The sequence below is a fragment of the Papaver somniferum genome, chromosome 7 (genome assembly GCF_003573695.1).
Source record: "Papaver somniferum cultivar HN1 chromosome 7, ASM357369v1, whole genome shotgun sequence".
In the NCBI taxonomy this organism is placed as follows: Eukaryota; Viridiplantae; Streptophyta; class Magnoliopsida; order Ranunculales; family Papaveraceae; genus Papaver; species Papaver somniferum.
In genome coordinates, this window is record NC_039364.1 from 122,802,052 (window position 1) to 122,815,540 (window position 13,489).

At 38.3% G+C, this 13,489-nt stretch overlaps 2 protein-coding genes across 2 annotated transcripts; both read right to left on the minus strand.

The window, feature by feature from the left end:
• Window positions 1-6,658: 6,658 nt before the first annotated feature.
• Window positions 6,659-7,234, minus strand: LOC113295153 (ribonuclease H-like). Its single transcript, XM_026543502.1, has one exon. The coding sequence runs from the start codon at window positions 7,232-7,234 to the stop codon at window positions 6,659-6,661; it is 576 nt and encodes a 191-aa protein (XP_026399287.1).
• A 3-nt stretch (window positions 7,235-7,237) lies between these two features.
• On the minus strand, window positions 7,238-9,127 carry LOC113295154. The gene is made up of 2 exons (XM_026543503.1): window positions 7,972-9,127; window positions 7,238-7,821 (listed from the first exon to the last, which is right to left on the minus strand). The coding sequence occupies exons 1-2, from the start codon at window positions 9,125-9,127 to the stop codon at window positions 7,238-7,240; spliced, it is 1,740 nt and encodes a 579-aa protein (XP_026399288.1).
• Window positions 9,128-13,489: the final 4,362 nt, after the last annotated feature.

The window sequence follows — 13,489 nt, forward strand, 5'->3', positions numbered from 1 at the left end:
GATTGCATGCTTCTTAGATTTGTATCTAGATGTCAACGATCTGAGAATTCTGCATACTATATATTTTTCAGAAATAATCTTTCCAAGTGAGAAAGAAGCATTAACTATCTCAGAAAGTTTAATATGAAACTCTTCAAAAGTATCGTTGTCATCCATTCGAAGGTTCTCCCATTCAGACGTAAGAGTTTGAAGTCTAGATTCTTTCTCTGATGTATTTCCTTCGAATACGATCTGAAGATTATCCCAAGCTTCTTTTAAAGTTTGGCATTCAAACCATCCGAATTCTGCTTTGCAAAATCCTTTTCTTCATTAGTATAATCTGCTAAGCGTTTAAACTCAGTTTTTGAATTTTCAATTTTCGTGCGATTATAACCATCAACAACTAATAACCAGGTATTAAAGTCTCTTGATTGAAGAAAAGATCTCATAGAAGATTCCCACCATTGATAGTTTGTTTCGTCAAATCTTGGCGGTACGTTAACTGAAATCGATTCATGTGAACTCGAGTTCATTTCTTATAGGTTGGATCGCACCAAACACAGATTGTTAGATCTTTTCGTGTTTGCCTACTCTGATACAAATTGAAAATATGAGGGTACCCAAATATACCACAATCTTAAACTTTTCCACCTATAATTCCTCTTACCGAAAGTGATTGTTTATGGACTAAGTCGAGACAATACAACGAATCGGTATTCACACTTTATATGATCGTCTATGGATACGAGATCGAGACAATACAACAATCAAAGTGTGATTACTTGATAATAGGTTCGGACTTAACCAAACTTTATAGGATCACTATCAAGTAATACGGAGTTAACGTTTATGTAATTTACTTTAAATTATAATAACAACAATTATAATTGCGGAAAACAAAAGTAAATGACACAACAAGATTTTGTTAACGAGGAAACCGCAAATGCAGAAAAACCCCGGGACCTAGTCTAGAATTGAATACTCTCAGAATTAAGCCGCTATACAAAATCAAACCAACCTCCTATAGTCGAGACCAAACAACTAAACCTATAGTTCACCTAGTTTCTTCAGTATCCCTGCGCTTCCCACATTCAATAAGTGTACTCACTGGAACAATTACTTTAGTTCGTATTCCAAACAGTAAAGGAACAAAAAATCTGTTCGGTAACAAATCTATTCAATCTCAGTGATATGAGTTAGACAAAGGCTCTTCTGTTTAATCCAATAAACTCCTTTTTTGGGCTTAGATCAATCTATCCAACAACTATCAAAGTAGCAGAGTTTAGATTATGCAATCAATAATAGGATCTATCAAGATGCTAAATACTGATGCCGATCTACGCAACTAATCAATCAAATCTATCAAAGATAAACCGATTATAGTTGGATCCCAGCCGATCAAGTTTTGTGCACACCAAAGATTATGAACCCAAATCAGAAATCTTCTTAAATCTTCAATAAACACCTGCACACCATAACTTGAATCTCTTATGATCAATCACGCACAAAACGGAGTCTGTTAACAATGGATTATCACAAGACGACTTTAGATCTACAAACAATTATAAAGATCCCGTCAACACTTCGATCTAGTTTGAGTGAATCTTATATCAGAAGAGAAGATTCTCAAGAATAAACAAACTAGGTGCAATCAAAGTTCAACAATCGTTAGTCAATCAAATCAAATCAAATCGAAAACTAATAATACTGCAATTATCTAGTTTCCCACCAACGGTACTCGTAGAGCTTCTTGATCCCACATAAGTCTTTAAAAGAGCGGTCGTAATAGAGTTCGCCTAATTAGGGTACTTTCCTCTCCGAATACACGGCTCCACCAGTAACAACACAACAAGGTAGTTTTGTTGGCTCTTAGGATAGTTTGCTCGAAATGCAAACTTGGGTATTTATAGACCAAGGAAGTTTGGACACCAAGGAATTTTCAAAACCGAAAATATTCTCAAGATATGCAATATATTTCCAAATTCGGTTTTCATAATTCCTAGAAATGCTCTGTCTAATTTTATCCGAAATGCTACTAGAAAATCTCCAATTAGTAAATGCACATTACCAATTTTTATTTTCCAGAGATATGCATTTTAATTGCTGGTTTCACCAGAACTGAGAGGAACAATCTAGTTTCACCTGCATATATATTGAGGAAACCCTAAGAAGCAACGGATGCGGAACAACCCCAAAGGGACTTATCCGATAGCCAAGGATTTAACCCTGACCGGGTAACGTTTCTCATCGAAACCCTAAGGAAGACCGGAAGGAAACGGCCAGATAATCAAAGGACATATGCGTTTCTCCAGCTTGAAGCCCTGGCAAAAAACACATCCTGAGGATATGAGGCAGCCACTTTCCTGGAAATATTTACTTACCCTAGCTTGGCCTTTTATCATTTTCTGTCACCATCTCATGCTTACCCCGCAACAATGCCACTGCTACGTGCTAAGCAGGGGACTTAATGTTGATGGTGGTTTTTAGTTCAGGGTTAAAATTGTAAATCCTTGCATTTAATATGTCGTCACTCTGCAAGGAGACAGGCCCATGTAAAGTGATGAGTGTTCAACCTCTCCACTGTCGAATTCATTGAGCAACTCAATATATTCACATGAAATTTATCCAGAATGGTGTATATAGCAACAATCCCAGATATTCTGTAAATTTTGGCACCTTGCCTGTATTATTCAGTTAATATAAGTTTCTTTGAATGCTTTGTGTGCTATGTTCCCCGGATGAACCCTTAATATTGATATGGCATGACAATTTGTGCTCACTCGCAGCAAAGTAGTTACAATTTCCAAGTATCAAGGTTAAGGTCCTTGCATAAAAGTACTCAATCGGAAAGCATACTTCTCCCTGGCAATAAACTTAAAGAACTCTGTGAATTCAATCAATTTTATGATAATTCACAAGATTCAGATATTACCCTAACTAGGAGAACTAGGAAAAATTAAGGTTTTGTGCCCCGCGCAGTGTATTAGACCTTGCCTGTCAAAATTAATCCTAGGCGAACTAGGAAATTAATCCGTCATGGATTAGTAGGTGCAAAATCCTACCCAAAATCAGAAAACAAGGAATAAAAGGAGCCGCGGAATAGGAGCAGCAACAAAGGGAGGTGTGGCCATCCCATAGGCCAGCCAGCGCCACTTGCAAGTGGCCACACCCCATGCTGCTCGAACCGTCCCCTATTTCCTGTCGACCAATCAAGTCGCCTTAAACCCGCCACACGCACATGAGTTGTGGCTGGGCCCATACTTGCCGACCATATTTCCCATCGACCAATCAGGTCGCTTTAAATCCGCCACATGCACACCAGAAGTGTGGCCACAGCCATGCTTGGCCGGCCCCTCTTTTTTCGACCAATCAGGTTGCTCTAAACCTGCCACAGTATCAAAAGAGGCAAAGTTACGCCAGAAGGTCACAATGCCAAATTGGCTTTCCAAAATCCGCGCCAACATGCTAAATGGCATGCAAAACGTGCCATTCCGCTCCGGTATGCTAGTGACATGTCGAACATGCCATGCCGCGCCAATACGCTAATTGGCATGCCAAACATGCCAAACGTGCCACTTTGCCGCAGTAGCATGCCAAACATGCCAAATGTGCCACTTTGCCGCAGTAGCATGCCGATCGTGTCACCATGCCATAAATAGCGTGCCAACATGCTAACCCACTTCTTGTTCGTGGCCAAACGCCATAACATATTCCAATTAGGGTATTCCAAACACGGATCTGCCTTAGTGGCATTAGTCGAAACCCTAATTTCCAGTCGTGACCCAATTACGCCACTTTGGCCCTACAACATGCCACGAGCCATGTGGGACCCGCCAAATCCTAAAAACGGCGCCATTCTATAATCACCCGTGGCCATCCTTGCACATGTGGTTATTCTCATATTATGGCCTGCCATGATTCCTTTAATATGGCCATGGCACCGATTGCATAAAGCGCCACCGTGCCGGGGCCATGTCGTACGCGCTAATTAGGGTTTCGATATGCCAAACCCTAATTTAGCTAAAGTTTCCACGCCAACTAAGTCAAGTAATTCTTCTAAGGCCTTAAGTTTGATATAGCAACATGGCCAATGTTGCCAGAGCTATATTTGGGTCTAACACCAATATGCCAAAATATCTGCTGTGGCTACGCCAGGCACCACTATGCCACTGACATGCCGCTACATGCCACTACACCATTGGCATGTGCCAATGACGCCACCGTGCTACCATCAGGCGCCAACAGAATGTGTCCATAATCAATGGCCATCCTTTCTCATGAGTTACGATCTCAGCCGTCCAAATTCGCCACAAAATCGACAGGCATGTGGCAAGTTTTGGGCGACCAACTAAGACAAGCCAAATAGCATCACGTGTTATTCTCTCGTGGCAAGTCTCCTGACGTTGACTTGCCACACATAACAACCTGCTATATTTTTTTCCATGAAAACACTCGAGACATCAAACATGTCACAAACTGGGGGATGTTCATCAGGGTATTGGTCTGGCGGTTTATAGCATGCGGTGTGCAACACGCCCATTATAAGAATGTGTCAGAAAGTAGGGCAGTTAGTGGCGGTAAGAAGCAGTGGGTGTAAACTAACCAGTTTCCTCCATGGTGGGAATGTGATCTCTGGCATTTACACAGAATCCCACTTCTCCATCACTCAATCACTCCCACTTTCTACGAGATCAGGGTGCGTTCAATATGACTTGTAAAAATCGGTTTTACCTATTTTTCGACAAAACAACAAGTTTTGGTGAGAACAACAACACAGTATGCAGAAAACACCAAAGAACTGATAGCTTACATTCCGCAAGCCAGTTCCACATTCTGATACAAGTCATAAAATAGCCACACCTTCAGAATTAACCATCTGGCCTCAACACCTTCTTCGCTTCCCTCCCTAAGTCCAACCCTTCTCCTTCACTTTGTGACCGAAGCAAGACTGGAACGGCAATTTATTGGTTTTGGCCAGGATTGTACAGACTGATCTCTCGAATCTAAAGCACTCTCGTGCAGTGTATTTTTTTAGGTCTAAGCTCGTTTCTAAGCAACACACCCAAATTTACCAAAACCGGCAGAAACAGTTTTTACCCATAAACACTTATATACGAAGTTCAAAAGATTAGCGCTATGCTTCGTATTGTAATTCCTTAACACTATGTCTACTAGAGTATAAACATTCACAGCTTCACAGTTATGTTTTCAATATAGCACAACTTGAAAGATACGTTGGGAATGGAACAGTTCAAGTCAAAATATTACTAACCTCAAGAGGAAGGATGATGTCGTCAATGTAGCTTGTTACTTCTTCACATTCTTCAAGTCTTCATGTAATACTTGTATGTCTCATTATCCTAATATTTCTATCCTAACCTATATGAAGTTGTCTCTAGTACATAATCAAGCGACCCTTTAATTGATTTTGATTCACTAAAATATGATAACCAAACTTGACATACCAACGCTTGGTAGGTTCAACCGATCTATGCTCTAACAACTATGATTAAATCTATCCTAAATAGTTTAAGCACAACAAGAACAATAATCATAACATGAATAAGACTAGCAGTAGATTATGGGTTTCATCTAAACCCTAGTTATTGAATTAGAACATGATGAAAGTACGAAAACAAAGATAAACTACTGCTTGGTACATCGGCTAATCCGGGGATGCATTTTACAACACAAATCCATCTCTATTTATACACAAATTCTCCTAAAGGGTTTGAATTCAACAAATGGATTGAGACCCACTCACCATAATTGCTTCTCTGAACGTTCTTCTTCTTCAATTCAACTCTGCAAGATATTAATTTGATGTTCCTCAACTGTAGAAGATAAACCTAGCCTTAGATTTCTCAATCTTATCTTCTAGGGTTACTGTTATTGATAAGGAAGAAGATAAGGTTGAGAGAAGTAGAGATTAGAGGTTTAATTGATGATGATTATGGTGGTGGTGGTGGTCAGAAAGGTGGGGGCGATGGATTAATGGAGGGATGAAGATGATGAACATCTGTGAATGGAGAAGAAGGGGAAATGAAGGTGTGTTTGGTTCTGTTTGATTAAGGTAGGAGATAAAAGGTGTTATGGTGTTGGGCGGTGGTATCAAATGTTGATGTACCAGGAGGAGGAGTTGTTGGATCTTGAACAACTGTTGGGTGTTGAATGGGTGTAGCGGATTCGGTGAACCGGGTTTGAAAATGGGTCAGGCTTTAGGTTAGGGTTCTTTCACTTCTTCCAGGCCCAATGCTAGCTAGTGTGGTTCTTGCAAGCGGCTTGCGGAATGAGTGCAAACAGATTGCAGCTGCTTTTTTGCGCGATATTTCTTCTACACTCCTCACAACCTTTACGCCTCTGGCCACCAATTTCCTGCTCTTTTGGCTTCTCAATTTATTCAAGATTTATTTAGTACCTAAAAATATAAATTTAATTAGTAAAAGTATTTATTCTTGAAAACAATGAAAACACATAATCTGGGATAAAATATAGAGTTAGAGCACAAAATATGAGATAAATGCCAATAAAAAGGTGTAGAAATCTGCAATATTTGCCACTTTTTTTTTTTTTTCAAAAACCAAAAATTTTATTAGAAAATAACAGAGTTAAGAATTACATCCCAAAAGAAAAAGGAAACAAAAAGGAAGAAAACTAAGCTAAAATAAAGATCAGAAACCTAGACAAATCTATAATAAGGCTGATCTGGGAATTCAAGGCAAGTCAGGCTGCTAGGTTTCTCATTGAAAGTCAAGCACTGTCCCTTCTGTAGGTGAACTCCTTTCTTGGCAAAATGATCAGCAGAGAAGTTTACCTCCCTGGACACATGGTTGAAAGATATTGAGTGAATGCTTGCCATAACTTGTTGCCATCTTGCCAAAAGGAACCAGGGGATCTTCTGTTGTTGTAAAGCTATAATACAAGTCTTGGAATCTGATTGCAGGATTAATCTGAAACTCTGGTTTTCAACAGCCCATTCTAGAGCTTTGATACAAGATATAAACTCTGCAACACAATTAGAAGTAACCCCCAGACCACCAGATTCTGCAAAAATGAAAGCCCCAAAATGATTTCTAACTATAAAACCATAACCAACATTACCTGGGTTACCTCTAGAAGCACCATCACAGTACAAGAGTAATTCCATTTCATTTTGGAGATGAAAAAAGATTTCAATTATTGTAGTTCTTCTCATTTTCCTAGCATGGATAGAAAAGAATTGTAGAATGTCATTTTCAGCAACAGAACCCCACATAACTTATTTTAATCTTCCTTCACAATCATGGACCGTTCTTGTTATTCTTTGTTGCAGTTTGGAAAGGACAGGATTCTCATCATCATAAAAGATTGCATTCCTCAGGAACCACAATTCAACCATAGCAGTATATGAACTTATAATCCACAATTCTTTGATCACAGGACCAGAATTTTTACTCATTTTCAACAGAGCCTCAAAAGAATTTGGCTTAGGGAAATGGAAAATACCTGCTAACCAACTCCACAATCTGTTACTGAATTCACACTTCCATAAAATATGGTCCATACTATCCTCTCCATCATGGCAAATATAGCATCTAGAAGCAAATTGAAAGCCTTTTTTCCGCAGGTTCTCCTCTGTTGCACACACACCTCTAGTGATTTTCCAGACATTTGCAGAAGTAGAAGGAATTACAGAAGAATGCCAGATTTTTTTGTACCAATGCAATTTAGACTGATGCAATCTAATTTTATTCACAGCATCAGAAACTGTGAAATGCCCTGAGTAACTGTTACACCATATCAATAAATCTTCACCTTCTCTAATGACAGGTAGTTGCTCAATACTAAAGAACTGTAAGAAATCTTTATGGAAGCACCAATGCTCATTAACAATTAATTCTTGTACTTTAAGATGAGGGTGCAGAGCAATATAAGGATGGTTAGGAAATAACTTACTTAGGGGTTATTCAAAGATCCATCTATCATTCCAAAGAGAAATTTGAGAGCCATTACCAACCACCCATCTAGTATTCTCATTGAATTCAGTATTAACCCATTTTATGCCATTCCACACAGAGGATCTTTGATAGTAGGTAATCCAATTACCATTTTTATCCATGTATTTAGCAAGAAAAAATTTGGCCCATTCATCCTGACAATGAAGAATTTTCCATAGAAGTTTCATTAGAAGGTCTTTATTCACATCTTCTAGTTTCCTGATGCCAAGACCCCCTTCATCCTTAGAAGTGCATACATTATCCCATTCAAGAGTAATACACTTTTTATCCTCAACACTGCCTGACCATAAGTAATTCCGAATAATTTTTTCACAAGCTTCAAAAACCTTTCTAGGCCATTTATAGATGGATAAATTATAAATGGGTATACTGCTAAGAACATGATTCACCAGAGTAAGTCTAGCTTGAAAATTGAGAAGTTTACCACTCCATGCAGCTAGTCTAAGATGCATATATTCAACCAAATGCCAAATATGAATAGATTTCATTTTACCTTGAGCAAGAAAAACTCCCAAATATTTGTCAGGGAAGCAAGACAGATCCATTTGAAAGAAAGCAACAATTTGTCTCTTCCTAATGTCAGAAGTACCATCCACAAAACATTTGCTCTTAGTAGCATTAACTACTTGACCAGAAGAAACTTGATATTCCATTAGGAGAGCTTTCAAATTTTCAATACTTTTTTTACCTCCATTACAAAACAGAAATATTTCATCAGCAAACATTAAGTGTGTGGGATGAATGCCATTTCTTACAACCATTGGTTGAATTTGGTTCTCCATGAATAATTTGTGAATATTTCTACTTAAGACATCCTGAGCAAGAATAGACAGGATAGGAGATAATGGGTCTCCCTGTTTAAGACCTCTGCCAACACCAAAATAGCCAATTGGAACACCATTAAGCATAATTGAAATCTTGGTAGAATGAAGGAGCACCATGATCCAGTTGCAAAATTTTGCAGAGAAACCAAACTTCTTTAATGCTCTGTATAAGAACTCCCAACTCATAGTATCATAGGCTTGTGATATATCTAATTTGAGCCCCACATTACCCCCTCTTCTATTGGTTGACATTTCATTTACCAACTCAGATGCTAGTAAAATTTGTTCATGAATGTTCATGAAAGAAACTTGAATTCGCATCACCATCCTTAATCCAATTCATTCTAGCTTTGTTTCTCAATAAGGTATGATAATTATTGGCAGCCATTTCATATTCACCTCTAGCAGCTATTAAGTTGTTCAATAGAGAAATATTAGAAGGATTTGCATCAGAAATAATAGTTTCTTCCATAACCTTGTCCTCAGCCTTTTTGAGATTTATTTTAACATCTTCAAAAACTTCCCAGTTCCAGACCTTAAGAATTTTTTTTAACCTTTTAAGCTTGTTCATGAAGATAAAAATAGGATTACCAGATATGTTTTCATTCTATGAATCAATGACCATTTGAAGAAAAGAAGGATGGGAAAGCCACATTGTCTGAAATCTAAAAGGAGTATTTAAAGATCTATTTATAACAGTATCAGAACCAAGGGACCATGATCAGAAATTCCTCTAGCAGCCACATGGTAATGCCAACCATTAAAAGTGTCTACCCATTTCATATTAAACAGAGCTCTGTCCAAATTGCATAGAATTCTTTTACTTCCAACTCTGCCATAATACCAAGAGAATTCTAAACCACTTTTAGGAGATTGAATAAGCCCACAAGAGTTAACACAGTCATTAAAGTCGCTAACAGCAGAAGTAAGAGGACTCCTACCACTGTCGCTGGTCTCTCGAATTTTACTTGTCCTCAAGTGAAACAGAAATTAAGAAATCCTAACTATACCACTGTCGCTGGTCTCTCGAATGCATTTAACGAATGCAATAAGCCGTTAAACTCCTAAGTGTCCCTAGTGGACGAGTTGTAGTCTCGTGAGGGTTTACCAGAGGAGTACCCACAAAACCTTCTCCAACTTCAGAGCATATCATAGTCCCAAGCATCCAAGGAGCTATGAGGATATAAAGTTTTTGCATGCTAGTAATAAGAAGTTAGAAACACCAAAGAACGCATTCTCATCCTTAAGAGTTGAGCGAGAAATAACCATACCATATGAAAGAATCGGGTTCGAGAGTGATCGAAAGCCTCGACTTCTGCCTCATCAATAGGGTTTTATGATAATTGCACTCAAAAATATCGCTTTTTAGTCTCTCATGTGTGCAGGCAGGAATAAAGAGTGAAATCCTGCACGCGTTGAATGGTGGGAAGGAGAACCTTCCGAAATAATCTGGAGACTCCACAAAATTGAGGGAATAAGAATCTTTTCTGATGATCTCTAAGAAAGGAAATCAATCATTATAGGAGGATGTGAGTACTCACTTACCTTCACATCCGATCGGCAATCAACAACACTCTCACAGCATCCATAGAAACGTCTTCGTCTTCAGTCTTCAACTTCTTATACAATTTCTAATTTTTCTTATCTATGTACTTGTTGCTTGAAATTTCTTCTTAAATTGTTCTTCTTTACCATGGCGTTATTAAATACCAACAAACTAGAAACAAACTTTCATTTTATTTTTTTTTGTTAACACAGAATACAAACTAAAGATAATAATGAAACTACTAAAACCGTGGAGGAAGGACTTTATCACTCAATTCTTCACAACTTGTATTGTCTTAATTTCATGAACTTCACTAATTTTCATCTTCTTTCGTTTTCTTTGCTCTTATAAGATAAGTTTATAATCTTGTATAACGAATTCTGCTCTTTGTACTGTAACTTCACTTTGGATAAGAATTGTTACTCTTCCTTGTATTGTTGCATGTAAACCTCGGACTATTTCAATATTTCTTCATAGAATCTGACGTTGCTCTGCTCGTTGATGATAATGTGTTTCTATGGACCTGTTGATATTGTCGAGAGATAGGGAGAGAGTAGTGCCAACTGAAAATCAAACTACAAGAAGAAGTTTTCATCTTTAGATGTCATCCTCATGATTGACGGAATTAGCACTCAAGAGGTCAAAGATAGTGCTGAAACTGGTACGAAGTTGGGTAGCTCACCATTCATACCCGGAATTTACGTACGGTGACACACACTCTAAAAGGATAGTCACAAAAAACTGAAAGTTGGTGCCTCGCTTGATGTAAAAATAGGTAGTCTCCACTAAAGGTGATCACAACTCTAATACCAAATATCTTTGATGCACCTAATTCGCCCACCGGCATGGTTAAAGCCAACTTTAACGCTCTAACAACTAAGAAACCTGATTGTGTTCTCTAGTTCTTCCAATTTCAGTTATTTCGGTCAGACTCTCTATGTAAACATAGCTAGAAGCATGCTAGTGACTCTAAAATCTCTACAAGTTGGAGGTTTTATGCAAATATTTACAAATATTTTGAATTTTTTTTTTTAAAAGGGTGCAAAAGACTAAAAACTCTATATGCAAAAGACTCCCCCGAACCTAAATCTAACATTGTCCTCAGTGTTTCATAATATGGTAATAATTTAAACAATAGCATACCATGAGAACCATGCTGAAAAGAGAAAAGGGAAGAGATTACCGGTATGTCGGCGAAAGCAAGATTAGAGTTTCATTATTCATGGCTAGAATCCAACGGTAACTCAATTGATGTCACATTGGATTAGCACACATATATACAAGAATATCTAGAAAATATAATTATCTACTAGATTATACAATGATGATTTACCATATACCAACAATTGAAAGAGTTGAGGATGAATCCAAAAGACGGGATGCAAAAATATCAACAGTCTCAAACATTGATAACATGAGAGGTTAAGAAAGACTGTGGATATAACTGAGCTACCCCCAAACCTGAATTTTTCAACAGATACGCTTTTGAGCACAAAATCTAACAATTTCAGTGGTGTATCATGCACAAGGTCTAATCCAAAATGAGTTTTGTTAGGTGTAGATACCAAAAATCTACTGTGCCACGTGGCACAATATTAAAGGTGGAGCAACTTATTATGCTACAACAACGCACACTACATCTCTCCTTAGGATGCTAAGTTATGAAATTATCTCTATCAACTTGTGGCGCAATGTTAAAGGTTGGAGTATCAAATTACGCTACAATGGAGTACACCAAATCACTACCAAGATTGCTTAATTATTAAGCAATAGGTTGTAGTATAGGCACATGGGTGTGTCTGTCTGTCTGTCAGAGTTAGCTGAGCAGTCTGCACAACTTTTAGTACAAAGGCGCAGTCGTCAACCACGTGGGCTCAGAGTACGTAACATCCTATGACTGGCGAAGGTACGCGGCCAACGAAGGTACAACTTGTACGGAGGTTTCACAGTTCACGATGGCACGTGGGGGAAGCTAAGGTGGCATCGTCTGATTGGATATGGTGGGCGGCCAACGAAGGTATAATTTGTACTAAGGCTGGGTAGTTCCCAAAGGAACGTGGGTCAGCTGAGGTGGCAGAGTACGATTGGATAAAGCTTGTGGTGAACGAAGGTACCATTGGTACGGAAGATATATCAGGATATGATGGACCCAAAGATAGCAAAGATATATCTGGAGCAGAAGAGGCTATAAATACCAAGCTTCACCAACAAAGAGAGGGGACTTTTGGGTGAGCTAGGATTAGAGAAAAGACTCGTCTCTATACTTTCTATCATATTTATTATAGCTTCATACTTTCTTCAATGGAGTTCTTCCACCCAAATGTAACAAGATCAATAATAAACTTATCATCTTTACCCTTGGACGTAGGTTAAGATTAACCGAACCACGTAATCTCTTGTGTGTTGATAACTTAGATCTTGTTAGAGCATAGCTCGGTCAACCTCGCATGTGTTGCTATCTCAAGCATGTTTGTAAATGTTAATGATAAAAACTATAAGTCTTGATTTCTAGCCTACATAGCTAAGTCTCGTACTAGGATAGAAAAGTGTAGTTGAGCTCAAGGACTTCATGGCGATTCATCATACAACGACGAAGATATATACAAGGAACCGTGGAACTTCATCAACAAAAAGGTATGTGGAGACTTGAACTTATCTATCACTCAAAAGTCTATCTCTTCTATCTCCTACTTCTTATGAGACAAAAGTCGTATGCTATATAGACTAGATCATACACATTTGACATTTTGAGCTGAGCATTCATTGCTTATCTTTTATCTCGAAATCATGTGTTGGTAAAGTGTTTCGCTTTGATCAAGTTTATCTTCACCTAGTGACGAAAGTCATGAAAAGTTTCAATCACTTTGAGAATTGCTCTGACGTGAATCGGTCTGTGAATAATGGCTACATAGCGTCCTCTGAGAATGTCTCAATGATTGAAATAAGAGTTTGGATTACATAACTATGTATTCCTTGAACCGAAGTTTTCGAACTTTGTTGATCAAGAGAAATCGGGAGGATTGTGGAATTGGCTTTCCAAGTCCGCGAACCCAGTCCGCAGACTCAGTCCGCGAACTGTCGGAAGTTCTCGACCGAGAATTTCTGATGGATTTTCCAAAACTCGTTTGTGTGCTAAGTCCGCG